This window comes from Mauremys reevesii, linkage group 1, assembly GCF_016161935.1.
Source record: "Mauremys reevesii isolate NIE-2019 linkage group 1, ASM1616193v1, whole genome shotgun sequence".
Classification (NCBI taxonomy): Eukaryota; Metazoa; Chordata; order Testudines; family Geoemydidae; genus Mauremys; species Mauremys reevesii.
In genome coordinates, this window is record NC_052623.1 from 33,121,153 (window position 1) to 33,135,022 (window position 13,870).

The following is a 13,870-nucleotide window of genomic DNA, read 5'->3' on the forward strand; positions in this document are numbered from 1 at the left end:
CAACCACTATGAAATTCTCTTACATCATAGAAGCTAATTTTTCTATTTAAAACAGTTGAGCAAATCATATATTAAATTTTGAATTTTTAAAAGTGAGTTTCAGCTATTGTAACTCTTTACTGACAATCAGAGGAATATAGTGCTATGGCCCAACTCATGTATACCATTCCAGAGGGGCTTACAAACCCTCAAACGGCTCTCTGCCCTTTTTGAAATAACTGTACCAACCTTTGAGTAACTTTGGAAGCAGCAGTAAAAGAAACTTCTTCCACATCAGAGTCATCATCTATAATGTCCTGGAAAAAACAATAATATTTTACAGAAGGCAGCACATTACGTACTCTTTTGGGATGAAACATGTAGTGACAGCTACAGTGCCCTAGTTTTTTCGCTCTTTGTTTAGTGTTTTCTGAAGTGTCTACACTTCAAACAATTTAACCTGGATAAAACAAAAAAAACTTCATAGGGACTACTCACATCCTTAACCTTAACTATGTACTTAAGTGCTTTACTGGCTTGAATCGTATAGTCTGCTAGGTGACTGGCAGACTGAGACTCTCTCTAGGCTTACAACTGTTATCAAGGTGTCCAAATTATTGACTTGCAAATTGACCCATTTTCTTTTCCTTTTCAAGTTCTCAAATCAGTTCAGCCACAATATTTGTCCGCTGGCCTTCCATGAATCTCACACATTGGCTATACATGGCGTAGTAAAGAAATATATTTGTGCCTTAATTAGTATATTTTGCCTTTATTTTGAAAAGGGCAGTTAATCAGAGCTGGTCTACACTACACAGGTCGACGTAGCTTTGTATATGTGTACCCTTAAGTTTGGCTCCTAACAATGCAAGTGCTCCATTACGCCAACTTAATACCACCTCCCCGAGTGGCATAGAGTCACAGTCGATGTACTTAGATCAATGCGTGTAGACTCTGGGTTATTTATGTCAACCAAATGTCCTGCAGCAGCTGTCCCACAATGACATTATGGGATAGAGAGAGTTCCAAACTAGGAAGTTGATTCCATGCTCCCAGTTACCCATGCGTGACTTGTTTCAGCTCCATCATGCCTTGCCAAAACTTCCTAAAAGACAGTGCACTGCTACGTTGCACAGTGGGATACCTACCCATGGTGCACTGCATCGATACAAGCACTCCTGGTCAGTACGTGTACCGCCGACACAAGGAGCCAAGTAAGCATGCACACAAGTGATGTACTAACTGCAGTGGCTGTATGCCGATGTAACTTGAGACGACATAAGCTTGTAACGTAGACATGGCCTCAGAGTGCTAGACACAACACAGTAGTATTACAACTTTACACATATGCAAAATAGCTTCTCACCTCTGAGTAATTCTTAGCAGATGAATTCCGAGAGGGCTGTTGTCGGGCAGCTTTAAAGGCTAAAATAAAACAGATGAGAACATATCATATGGAACGTACTTGAAATAACCACATTTCATTATCTGATCACATCATATCACACAAGGGTCTCACCTTCACATCTTGGCTGAAATGTATTTTACTACAAAGTATAAATAAAAAGGCATGGTACACAGACTTACTATAGTTTACTTTTTATGATTTCTCCCACAACATTCCAGATAAAATAGAGCTGTGCCTTTGCCAAGATAGTTAGTGGAGGCAAAACCGATAGTTTCCTATTCTAGCTGGGGAAAGTATAATCCTACTGGTTACATAAAACATTCACAAATACAAACTTTAACATTTAGTTCATGTCGCTTAATATTAACATTACAATTTGAGAAATCCAATTTTTCTGGATAATACATTTTTGCTTCATTTTAAGTCATGTTTTCAGTAATTAAGAGTTTTATTCTAATTCTTGTAGCACAAATCAACAAAACTGAAATAATCATTGGTTTCCCTCTGCCCCACCCAGTGTGGTATCTGAGACAACAAGGTGCTCATGCGGAAAGAGCCTAGATAAACAGATGCTGCAGTGTCTTCCTATACAGTACTTATACTGCAGGTCTTGTCTGTTCTCTCTGATACTGTGATGTGTTAATTGCGAAAAAATGTTGATTTCTTAATGGTACTTATTGTATGAGGTTTCTTTTCTGTAAAGAAGAGAAACATTTTTCTATTTATCAAACAAATGCAAAACCTACCTCATAAAACAAATTATTACTTCTTAGTCACTTTCACTGAACTGTGGTTAATTTGCCTTGCTACCTTTTACATTGGATATGATAAACCTGGCCTTGTTTAAACTGCAAATAGAAAACACAGCTGTGTTCTTTTACAGATATCTGCGAGCAGTGCCTCACTGGTACAGTTGTCAGGTTTTGAAGGGATTCGGCACTGCTACATGAATAATGCTTTGTTCTGAAAAACTTATTAGCCAAAGTGCATGCTTGGATTCCCAACTCATAGGCAGATTCATTTTCAAATCAAGAAACAACTGTCTTTAAGTGCATCCATTACAGTTTTAAATTCTCAAAAGTTGCCACAAATCAGCCTTTTAAACTGGATTTGAATACACTGGCTCCATCAAGAAAAGTCATGTGTGATTTTGGACAACGCTTTGGCTCTGTGGCAAAAGCAAGTTTCTTAATTTCTGTGCAATGTTGATAAGCTAAATCTCCAGTAAGGCCCGGTATTCCAGTGGCTCCCTGAAAACCATTTGCCACAGTGAGATACACCAGAATTAAAATAGCCTGTACTTATGCGATGCATGCCAGCAGGACATTTTATCATCAGCTGTTCTCCTACTGTATTTCTAATTTAACAATTTAATTTGACCTCCTCAGAGCCAGACCTCTACAGGTGTTCCAATTATCTAAAGTAAAAATCAGACAGTCATGAAAATGTCTTGTTACTAAAAGTTAGAGTTTTTTATCACTGTTGTACAGTTACTTCAAGAGAAATTACATTTTCAGCACTTAGTCTGGTGAGGCGCCAATGAGCATTAATTCACTAATTAAAGGTCCACATTAAAATCACAATAGAAAAAAAAAACCATTTAAAATAGTTTTATAAATATGAAGAGCATTTTGTAGGTTTGCACAGATCACTTCAAGTCTGCAAAGAATTAAAATTTTCCATTTTTGACATGACCAACTTCGAAAATCAGTCATACGTTTTACTCAAGAGCATGTATAACTTTCACAAGAAATTTAGATGTTTATTAAAAGATTTTCAGCATGCACTGCTTGGCCAATAAAAAGTAGTCTAATGTGTCTGCAAAATAGGAGTTTTAAAAAAATATTTCCGAAAAACATTAGTTTTAGACTAAATTACTCAAACATGCACAAGTTGTGACAGCGATTCAGAAGAAATATAGGCCTTGATCCTACAGTGTGATGCACTCATGCAAGCCCATGATAATGGAGAGCCCCACTGACTTCGTTAGGACTGTGTAGCTATTAGGACCCAGTCCTATGGATCAGCTTGCAGGATTGGGGGCACAGCTGTTATTGAATATAATGCAATACAATACTGAAGACTGTGCAAATTCTAAAGGATTTCATAAAAAACCCCACTTGTGCTGTGGTCCTGTTTTAAATTAAAAATGGAAATCCGTAGTAATTTCAAATAAAACAAATAGGTTCACTTTGTGCTAAGCTAAGCCTATAAAATGCAGTTCATTTCTGAGTGATGCTCAAACAATGAAATGAGCCTTTATTTGGGCAGTGATACTGATGAGACAAAGGTTACTTAGATATTTTAATGAATTATCAGCCGCTTCTTTTCACAGCTAATCTTCAAATATCATTGAATTAAACATTCTTGAATTAAGAGAGACTTTGAAAGTGGGAATTTTGGAGACTACAGTGGTTCATTTGCATTCGTGTGCACAAAGGTAATAATAGGCCAGAATGTCTGGTATTAATTTTTCTGTTCCACATGATATACTCCAACTGAATACTTATAATAAAGTGAGCACAAGAGGGGCAGTACAAGGGAAAACTGAAAATAATGTTTTTATTAATATATGTAAAAAATCCAATATAAATCCAATATACTTCCAAAATGCAGAGGTTGTGCAACAAGTTTTATAAGGACAGGCGCTAATGAACCTTCTATATAGCGCGAATTCGCATATAACGCGATCGTGGCCATGGATCCCAAATTTAATTACTTTAATTGCAAATCATTTTAATGCAGTCCCTGCTGTAACAGGGTGCCTGCGTTAACGTGGTACCGCGCATGGATCCCAAATCCCGCATTAGTGAAGGTCCGGTGTATTTTAAAAGATGACTTTAAAAACTAACATCTGCATAAAGAAGCCAGACAGTCTGCAATTTTAAATTGATCTTTTTATAGGAACCCAAACTTTTTAATGAGATTTTGAAGATTACTAACCCAGTGTAATAATTTCAGAGATCCTGAGACAGAAATTTTTTAAAACTGCAATTGAAAAATGTATTTTATAGCACTTCATTTCTAAGTGTCCCAGTGATGATCTGAATGACACTGAGTAAATCTAAGTTTAATATTTTCTTAAATCGAGTCACTCCAGATTTACACTGATGCAACAGAGAGCAGGATCTGGCTCAAGGTCTCTAAACATACCATTTTATCTATCATGAGCTCTACAAAAAATTCTTATGGTGCAAAAGTTGTTGCTTAGTGTTAGTGCTTAACTGTGTTACTTATTTGCACTCACTGGTACTAGTGGCAATTGTATTTCTGGATTCCAAAATTACTTGTGTTATGCTCACTCTCTCAGTCTTTTGTTTCACTCACTATGACCTGAATAAACACCTCTCACCCCATGCCAGCCTTGTCCCCTTCTCTAAGAGAAGGCTTCATCACAAATCCAGAACTAGTCAATCAGTTTGGGCCACACAATTTGTGAGCTTCAACAAAGACACTCTTCTGGATGCATTTTGCATCTGGAGGCGGAAGTTCTTGAAACAACCTGAACTCACGAGCTGTTAAAGTAGAGAGAGGCAGACCAATTAACCCCATTAATTAATCTTCTTAAAATGATAGGTAAGAGATGCGGTAGGAAAAGAAGTCAGCTGGACTAAACCTCGCTAACAGTTTACCTCCCTACTTAATAACAGCCAAATGAAGCTCCAAGTGATGGTTGAGTTATCTACTGGAAATAAAGGTTGCATCATAAACTTCTTAACTGCATTATGGCATCATTCTGCAAACCCAACCCAAACCCATCACATGCTCTACATCAGTGCTTCTCAAAGCTGGTCCGCCACTTGTTCAGGGAAAGCCCCTGGCGGTCTGGGCCGGTTTGTTTACCTGCCGCTTCTGTGAGTTTGGCTGATCGTGGCTCCCACTTGCCACAGTTCACCGCTCCAGGCCAATGGGGGTGGGAGGAAGTGGTGGCCAGCACATCCCTCGGCCTGCATCGCTTCCCGCAGCCCCCATTGGCTTGGGGCGGCAAACCACAGCCAGTGGGAGTCATGATCGGCCGAACCTGCAGATGCGGCAGGTAAACAAACCGGCCTGGACTGCCAGGGGCTTTCCCTGAACAAGCGGCGGCCCGACTTTGAGAAACACTGCTCTACATCATTCTGCAAAGTGACAGCAATTTTAGAGGGCATGTGAAAACAACACACTATTCTGAACATACCATCTACGATGGACATATTCTTGGTAGGAGTAGACACAGGCTTGTAACTTCTACTGCTATTAGACTGTTCTTGGGTAGTGTTTCCTGTAGGGATAATACATACACAAAAATCAATATTTAGCCCTCTTTGCATTTTTTCTGTTAATTATGAAATTCTAAAAAACAAGCATCAAAAGATCCACAACTAAGGGTATGTCTACATTGTAGCCAAGAAAGTGCTTCCCAGATCAGGAAGACAGACGCTTACTAGCTCTGCATGAACTAGAGAGCAGAAAATATCAGTGTAGCTGGCGATAGCACAGGTAGCAGCTCTGGCTAGCTACCTGAATACATACCCAGGGTGTCCAGGCGGGTTTGTACTGAGGGGACAGCATTGGGGGCGGCTTAGGCTACAACCCCCACCCCCAGAAACTCTGTGTATGTACTCAGGTGGCTAGCCTGAGCCACATCAATGCTACCCCCAGCTACACTGCTTTTTTTCAGTGGAATACCAATTCAGTAATATTTATAGCCCATTTTCATTTCTTCTTTAATGGTTTATAAGGAAGAGCCTACAGAACACACTACAGTGATTGATACCAATAAACAACAAGAATATTTGAGGGCTGAGTAAGAAATTTAATAAAAAACACTAATCTTTATCACAGTTCATACTCTTCAGACTAGAAAGTGGATAAAAATGGGAGCATGATTTAGCTTCTGACATAGTGTCTATCACATGGCCAAAAACGTATTCCCTTTCTTGACAGTACATTGGGCACATTTTCCCCATCAGTGGTTTCCATAACCAATTTATTTTTGAAGTACCCAGTTTTAATTTGAATTCATAGGCCCTGATCGTGCTGTCAGATCTGCTAGTCCCCCTACAAACATGCTGAACCCATTGAAGTCAATGGGAGTCTTGGCTAGCTGATCCATCTGCAGAATTGGATACTTTAAAAAAAAAAAAAAAAAACTGAAGGCCTTAACAAGGAGTGTAATTCATTAAAAGGGTGCAATCAATTACAACCAGACCAGGAGGTGGTTTGATATTTTTGGTTTAAAAAAAGTCCTCCCCATTTCCCCGATTAAGACAAGCCTTAGGAAGGACTACTTGTTTCATAAGCCCTTGTGGGAAGAGACTACCTTCTACACATGGACAGCACCTAGCCCACATTGGAAGCTATCATAATACAAACACTAGCCAGCAGAGGTATTGCCTAATATTAGTACATAAGAATAGATATATACCTCTGTGCATAGGGCTTCCCCAGGAGACAATGCTATAACTACTGCAGCATAGGAACATGGTATTTCAACATAATCTTTGTAAGGTGGCAAGTTACTGCAGCTACTGGTGCCAAAAATGCTGGCAATAAAAAGATTACAACATCGGGAATCTGATTAAACAACAAGCCAACAGGGCATTTCATGGGAGCATCACAGAAAAGGCCTTGTTTAAAAAAAAAAAAAAAAAAGGGGGAAATTGCTAATAATTGCAACACAAGGAATGTAAGAAACTACGGACCTCTTCCTCTTCGAGAGGCTCCTCTTGATGTTGAGATTTGCCCTCTTCCACCTCTTGCCTGACCCCTTCCTCGACCTCTTCCTCTGCTGAATGATGCAGAGGTGCCAGCATCTGAATCATCATTGGTTTTTTGTTCTGACGTTCCCATATCCATAAGATCATCATCACTAGAACCAGAGGCAAGAGCAGCCTCATGAGATCTGTGAGCTCTAGCCCTGGTCATAGCCTGAAAGAAATGATACAGAATATTTAATTTTAACAGTAAAATGCACCACAGTTGAAACCATAGGGTGACGTGTTTATAAGAACTCAGATTTAGGGCCAACTTCAATGGTAATGTAAGTCAGTCAGAAAACAGATTGTCTCTTCTAGTCATTTTGATGCAGACCCAATTTGTATACTAAGTCAAGATTGTTTATAAAATGCTTCACTCCCATTCAAAGAAGTCTGAAAAAACGACTGTGTTATAACAAATTGTGAAATGGACTAAAAAGGCAGCCAACCTACAATAGAGAAAACAGCTTTCTCCAAGAGGCAATATGCACATTTTTCCATTAACTTAGCAAAAACTGCTTCTGAAAGATGGGTCATTAAGGCTTAATAAAAGAAAAGGGGGAAGTATCTAAACAACTGAGCAGTTTCTACAACCCAAGGACTGTGATTTAAAAAACAAATAAGAGAAAAAACTGTTGGGAGGAGAAGTGAGGTAAAGATACAAAGAAAGGGAACTTCCATCTGGTATAAAGATTAATGGGCTTTATGAATAAGCAGACTTAACATTTTCTTTTTCTTAAAAAGATTAAGGGTTCAATTCTCTTTTCACCAACGTAAATCCACTGAAGTCATTAAATGAGAAGAACCAGGCTGGAAGTGAATTTGGCATTTCTAGATTTCCACTAGATCCTGTCCATATTCCCATTTGTAGATTAGACATGAACTTAAAATCACAGTTTAACCATACAGAAAACATAGGTGCTATTATTATTGTTCTTATAATTAACGGACTTTAAGTCCCTTATGACTTTCAATGGGACTTAGGACCCTAAATCATTTAGGCAGTTTTGAAAATTTGATCCAGAGATAGTCCAGGGCGTAAGGACATAGCTAACTTCCCATCTACGCTATTAATTTGAACCATATGAGGTAAAAGGGGCATCCTGACTAGGCAGTATTTGTAGTTTTCACCTCACTAACTGTAACACACCTTTACAGCTAGAGTTCAGCACTGCTCATTGAAAGGACTTGTCTACACGAAAGCTTTAGTTCACGGCAAGCTGGGGTATAAATCTACCCCACGCTAGCCTGCCACACACTAAAGTATCTGTGTGGACGCTATCGCCTTGCACTGGGGAACTTTTAGTGCCCTTCACTCCTGTTTCAAAGCAGGATAGATCAAAGCACACACTAGGGAACTTTTTGCGCATGACAGCCTAGTGTGGAGATTTACACCCCAGCTTGCTGCAAACCAAGTGCTGATTTTGACAAGCCCAGAGGTTGCCAATCACATCTAATTCTACGGTGGTGAACCTGAATATATATTGCTCAAGTAGACATTATTTTCCTTCTTATAGATAAATGGACATTAGATTCTGAACATCTCTGCAGAAGGACTGAAGAAAAATTGAGAAACTCTCCCCTTCACTTCCCATACTCCAGAATGGACCACCTCAGAAAAACCCAACCCAAACCCATCACATGCTCTCACACGCTGAAAGAAAAAATAATAATCAGGAAATCTACCTGTTTTTTTTTTTTAAATTATTAATATTCTGGGACCAACCTGGCTACCAACACTGTGAACATTAGATTCAGATGTCTCTCTGACATGTAGTTCATCAACAGGGACATTAATTCACTGCTGCTGGGACTGCTCAGGCACTGCTAACTTTGGGTTGGAAATTTGCAATTGCTTGTCTAAATCGTATGGATCCAAGGTTGTTGTTTTTTTGGTGTGCTGTCTCCCAAATGATACCAGACATATGGATGACTGGGCAGTGGCTCCAGTTAGGCCATTCCTTTTGTGCTCTGTCTCATAGATATACCCTGCATAAACAGACTGTTAAATACTTCACTCTAGACTTTTGAATACTGTACATTCTGTGCTTCAATGTGTCTCCCTAGATATACAGCACTAAAGTGCAGCCAAAAAACAGAACAGAAACCTGATATCCTTTTGTCAAACAAAAAATCCCTAATAATTGCAAAACCACTTAAATAAAGGTCAATTTAATATAGGGGTTCTCAAACTGGAGGTCGGGACCCCTCAGGGGGTCACACGGTTATTCCGGGGGAGTCGCAAGCTGTCAGCCTCCACCCCAAACCCCACGTTGCCTCCAGCATTTATAATGGTGTTAAATATATAAAATGTTTTTAATTTATAAGGGGGAAGGGGATCTCACTCAGAGGCTTGCTATGTGAAAGGGGTCACTAGTACAAAAGTTCGAGAACCACTGATTTAATAGATTCTGGGACTTCACTTATGAGGAGTCTTAATATAGGTTTTATGCATGGGATTATATCCCACAATTATATACCAGGAAGAGAGTCCACATAAGCAAATTATACATAGCAAAGTAGATATTTATGTTTGAATGTCTTTACAATTTGCATAATTATTGATAGTTGCTTAGTTATTATACAATTTACTGACGCATTCTTGTCTCTTCTACAAAGAAATGGTTTGTTTTTACCCAGCTGAACAGTGATATAATCTGGGATTTTTACCTTTTTAAAATAAACTGTAGTAACTTTATAATGTAGAGAAAAACAACAAAATTTGTTATTTGTAATCTAATGTGAACTGTAAACTGGACATCCAGATTCAGAATGTTTTTTGTTTGAGTTTTAAACCAGAAGCATGCTATGACTTTGAGGGCGTATCACATATAAGGATATTTTCAGGTGATTTGCAATTCTGCATCCAACACAAGATTCCTTGTGGAATCTCTCTCTTTCACAGAAATCAATAAAATTTGCCATAGGATTCTCTCATTCTTCTTGAACAATTAGGCCTGGGTGATACAGAATGTATCTATTATTTATTCTATTATGCACTAATAGAAGAAGACAGTGCTCCACTTATGCAACATCAATACCGACACACATTCTACGCCCTACATTTGTGTTTTAAGGGAATTACCTCACGAACTTCTTCTTCCTCCTCTTCAATATTCTCTTTTCTGGCCTCCCTAAATTTTCGCACCTAGATCACAGTAATATAAAATATAAAACCAAATTAATAGTCTGGACTGTACAATAGCTGAAGACACAAAAATTCCAAGAACAGTGTTCCTGTTTTAATAGCTTAGAGGTGAGGTGAACTTAGATTTTTAGAGACATCAATTGAATGTCTGTTCTTTTACCGGATTGGTTTTGAACAGAAATAGAATGGCATCACTATTCAACACTTTGCCAGGAAGGCTTTGCTGACTGTAAAGAGCAACAACTACATTAGCAGGTACAAACAATACATTTGAGATATGTTTGTAAAAGGATGAGTCCAGAATACACAAGAGATATAGAGAGACCTCTTTTTAGAAGCAAAGTAAAAAATCATTAAGTAATGTAGAATAATTTGATCTAGTCCACTCCTAGTAAAAAGAAATCACCACCAGAGATTCAGGGCTGAAGTAGGTCTGCAGCACCACTACTGCTTACTGGCATCATTAGATATTAGAGCATACCAGCAACATGCATCTGCAGAAAAAATCATGGGGCTGGTGCTATTCTCACATTAGATCTAAACTAGCAGGAGAACAAAGGATGGCTAACAACATGTTCAACGGCCCTGGGAGGAAGGGAGGCCAACACTGCAGCCCATGAATCTCACATTTCATGGGATGTGAGTCAATGCAGTAAAGCTCAGCACTGGCTGAAAATGTGCTTGATATGGGGTACAAAGGAAAGGAGATGCGTTACTTTAGATGGAATATACCGGCAAAAGGTTTAACATAACAGTCACTATCTAACATTAAACAATGTTAAACAAGGTCTGGGGCTTAATTATAGAGAGACCTCAGCTTGTTTAGCACCATGGAAATCACACTATTAAAAATCCCTTTACCTTTTTATTAAAGACACAACAAAGAAGGGAAAGCAGTTAAAGTAACTGAAATTTAAAGTATTCAATAAGGCTTCCATTTTAAAAGCATCTCTTGTTCTAGTTCCCTTTAGCTGTAGGCTGTTTTTAGAAAGAAAAAAGCCCTATTGTTTGACAGTCTTTTAGAATGTTAAAGATAGTAATAATTGTTATTCCACACGGTGTTTAGCTTTCAGCTGGAGCTGGCAGGGGTGATGTCGTCATCTAAGTCCCTCTTTCTTTGTCCTGTTTTGGTCAGGACACCTTTCAGGACCATGATAACGAAAGCGTGGGGTTCCAGAAAACGGAGGCGGTAGCAGCGATGCTGGTGAAACTCAGTTGCAGTAGCTTCTGTTTGTTTTTCCCTCATGTTTTTCTTTTTTTGTTCCCCACAAAATCTCTTTCGTTTAAGGATCCAAAAAGGGTAGAACTGCCCACCCACTTGTTATTCTATTTACTAATTAGGGCTAATATGTGGCATACCAGTTTTGGCTCATTAACTTCTGGCTCCACATCTCCTGTTGTTAGCAAGCATAATTTTAAGACAGTCTTTAAATCATATCAACTTAGCCTTTTTTGTTAAGGCTAATTCAGTTATTCTGTCTTCCTTTCCTACCTTTTCCTAGCAACATTTATTCTTATATGTTATTGTCACATCTTATGAACTTTTACATATTTGAATTGTGAACTCAACTGTAAGAAGTAAGTCTGTAAGCTCAACTGTCACAAGAGGTGCAAAGTGTAAAAGTGACAGAGAATGGGCAATAGAGCAACGAGAGGTAGTGGGATATGAAGAAATACAATAGACCCCAGAGAAAGCATGGGTAGAGGTCAGGAATAAAGAGGAAAAATAAAAGTGAAGGTAAGTAGGAGGTGAAAGAGAGAAAGGAAGAAATGGAAAGAAAAAACTGGCATCACAGAATATGCATCTAGACCCACTGCTCTGTTTACAGTAAAAAGTTTAAATTCAAATTAGGCATCAAGCTGCTACTGTTTTAACCAATGGCATGAGCAAGTGCAATCCAAAGACTATTGATAAACAACAGTGGTCAATTTGGTCCCAAGTCTTAAAGGCAAACTAAACATTTGCATCTACCAATACTTGCCAGTATGTATGTTATCTCAGTCAGAGTTTGCGCAGAGCTTAAGTTGTAGGCCACATATCCTTAAAAACTGACAGATTGTGTACACATAAGAGCCTATTACGAACAATTAAAATATTCCACTAAGATGGAGTAGGAAGCAACATATCAAACTACAAGATACAATTTTAAAAAGAGATTAAGCAGCTTCTAAGATATATATTTAATTTTTGTGTGTGTTCATGAATGTGAAGCACTGAGGGGACTGGCTAGAGGCAGGTGTTGTGCAAGCTTCAAAACACCCACAAAGCTGTCAATAAACGACAATCTTGAGCTACAAACTAGGCTGCTCCTAACCAGAAGGACTGAGCGTAATTCAGTACTAACCTCCTCATCTATTTTTGCCTCCTCTGCATCGGTGTGACGTTCCTTAAGAAACCTCTGAGTTTTCTCTAATTGAAATTTCACCAACTCTTCGATAGCATCTTTCTCTTCTTTGTCAACAAATTCCTGCACTGCTTCACCCATTCCTCTTTCAGTCAAGAGTGAAAGCTGTACTTTCTTTAAGAGACAGAAAGGGAGGGAGGGGGGAGAAGGTTAAAAAAAAACAAACAAAAAACTTCCCTCGAACAGCAATATTTATCCCAGAGTATTACAGTCATATTATTTTTCAGAAAAGAGAAATATACAAAATATTTTAAGCTATTAGTCAAAGAATTGGATAACATCAGGAAAAGCTAACAGATGATTCTTTCTAGTCAAGAACCTTTTAGCATTAAAGGATTAATGTGTTATGTAAAACAAATGAAGGATCAATTAGGCTAAAAAGCATTATGATTAGTAATGGAAGAAAAGAGTAAAATACATCTCACACGTGAATCATTTAAATGGAGGAAGTGATAATTCTAATCTTACTGGATTTCTTTCAGGACTAAAATGAACTAAACTAAATTTACATTTGTTTTTGTACCTCAAATGTGTGAAGTACTGTCTGTTACCAAAACAATATTTTAGCAGCACTCTTGTGTCTGTATAACATGAAAAGAAAAAATTTAACCACTGAAACATTAGACTAGGTGCTGGGAAATCAGAAAGAAACTGATTTATTTTGTATATTATAGGCACAGTAGATTTCACTTCACAGCAACCTCTTGGCTCCCCGAAAAAAGTTGCTATTATCCAGAAGTTGCCAATATGCGGAAGGCACTGTTTTCAGGGGGTATACACAGAAAAACAAGCAAAGAACAGTAATACATTGTACAGACCAGTAATTGTGAAACCATTTATTAACTTTCAGTACTAAAAAGAGAAAGCCAAACATTGATACTCAGTAAAGGAGAACACTGCATAGTGTACCAAAACCACACACAGAAAACTTACGAAATCTCCACTTGCTAAGAGTCACAATTATAAAGAAAAAGCATTTTTTTAAAATGAAAACGTATGAAACACTTATAGAATCAAAGAATCACAGACTTTAAAGGTCAGAAGGGACCATTATGATAATGTCTCTGTATGCTGAACAGTACTGTTCCTACAGTGAGTGCTCTGTGTCACAAATTAAAGTAGCACAAGATTTTTACCAAAAAAGGTTTTAAGAACAAAAGTTGTCCCATCCTAGTTTACCATCTCCACCCAT

At 38.2% G+C, this 13,870-nt stretch overlaps 1 protein-coding gene across 5 annotated transcripts in view; it reads right to left on the reverse strand.

The window, feature by feature from the left end:
• Positions 1-13,870, reverse strand: part of MRE11 (MRE11 homolog, double strand break repair nuclease) — a 62,030-nt gene that overhangs the window by 21,930 nt on the left and 26,230 nt on the right. For all 5 annotated transcript variants that reach the window (XR_005600451.1, XR_005600450.1, XM_039544765.1 and 2 more), the window contains exons 13-18: positions 12,619-12,792; positions 10,211-10,273; positions 7,072-7,297; positions 5,565-5,648; positions 1,346-1,404; positions 229-296 (exon numbers count right to left, since the gene is read on the reverse strand). Coding sequence is in view for 3 of the 5 variants with exons in the window: in XM_039544765.1 (XP_039400699.1) it covers positions 229-296; positions 1,346-1,404; positions 5,565-5,648; positions 7,072-7,297; positions 10,211-10,273; positions 12,619-12,792 (674 nt within the window). In the remaining 2 variants the exon portion in view is untranslated. The remainder of the gene's footprint in view (positions 1-228; positions 297-1,345; positions 1,405-5,564; positions 5,649-7,071; positions 7,298-10,210; positions 10,274-12,618; positions 12,793-13,870) is intronic.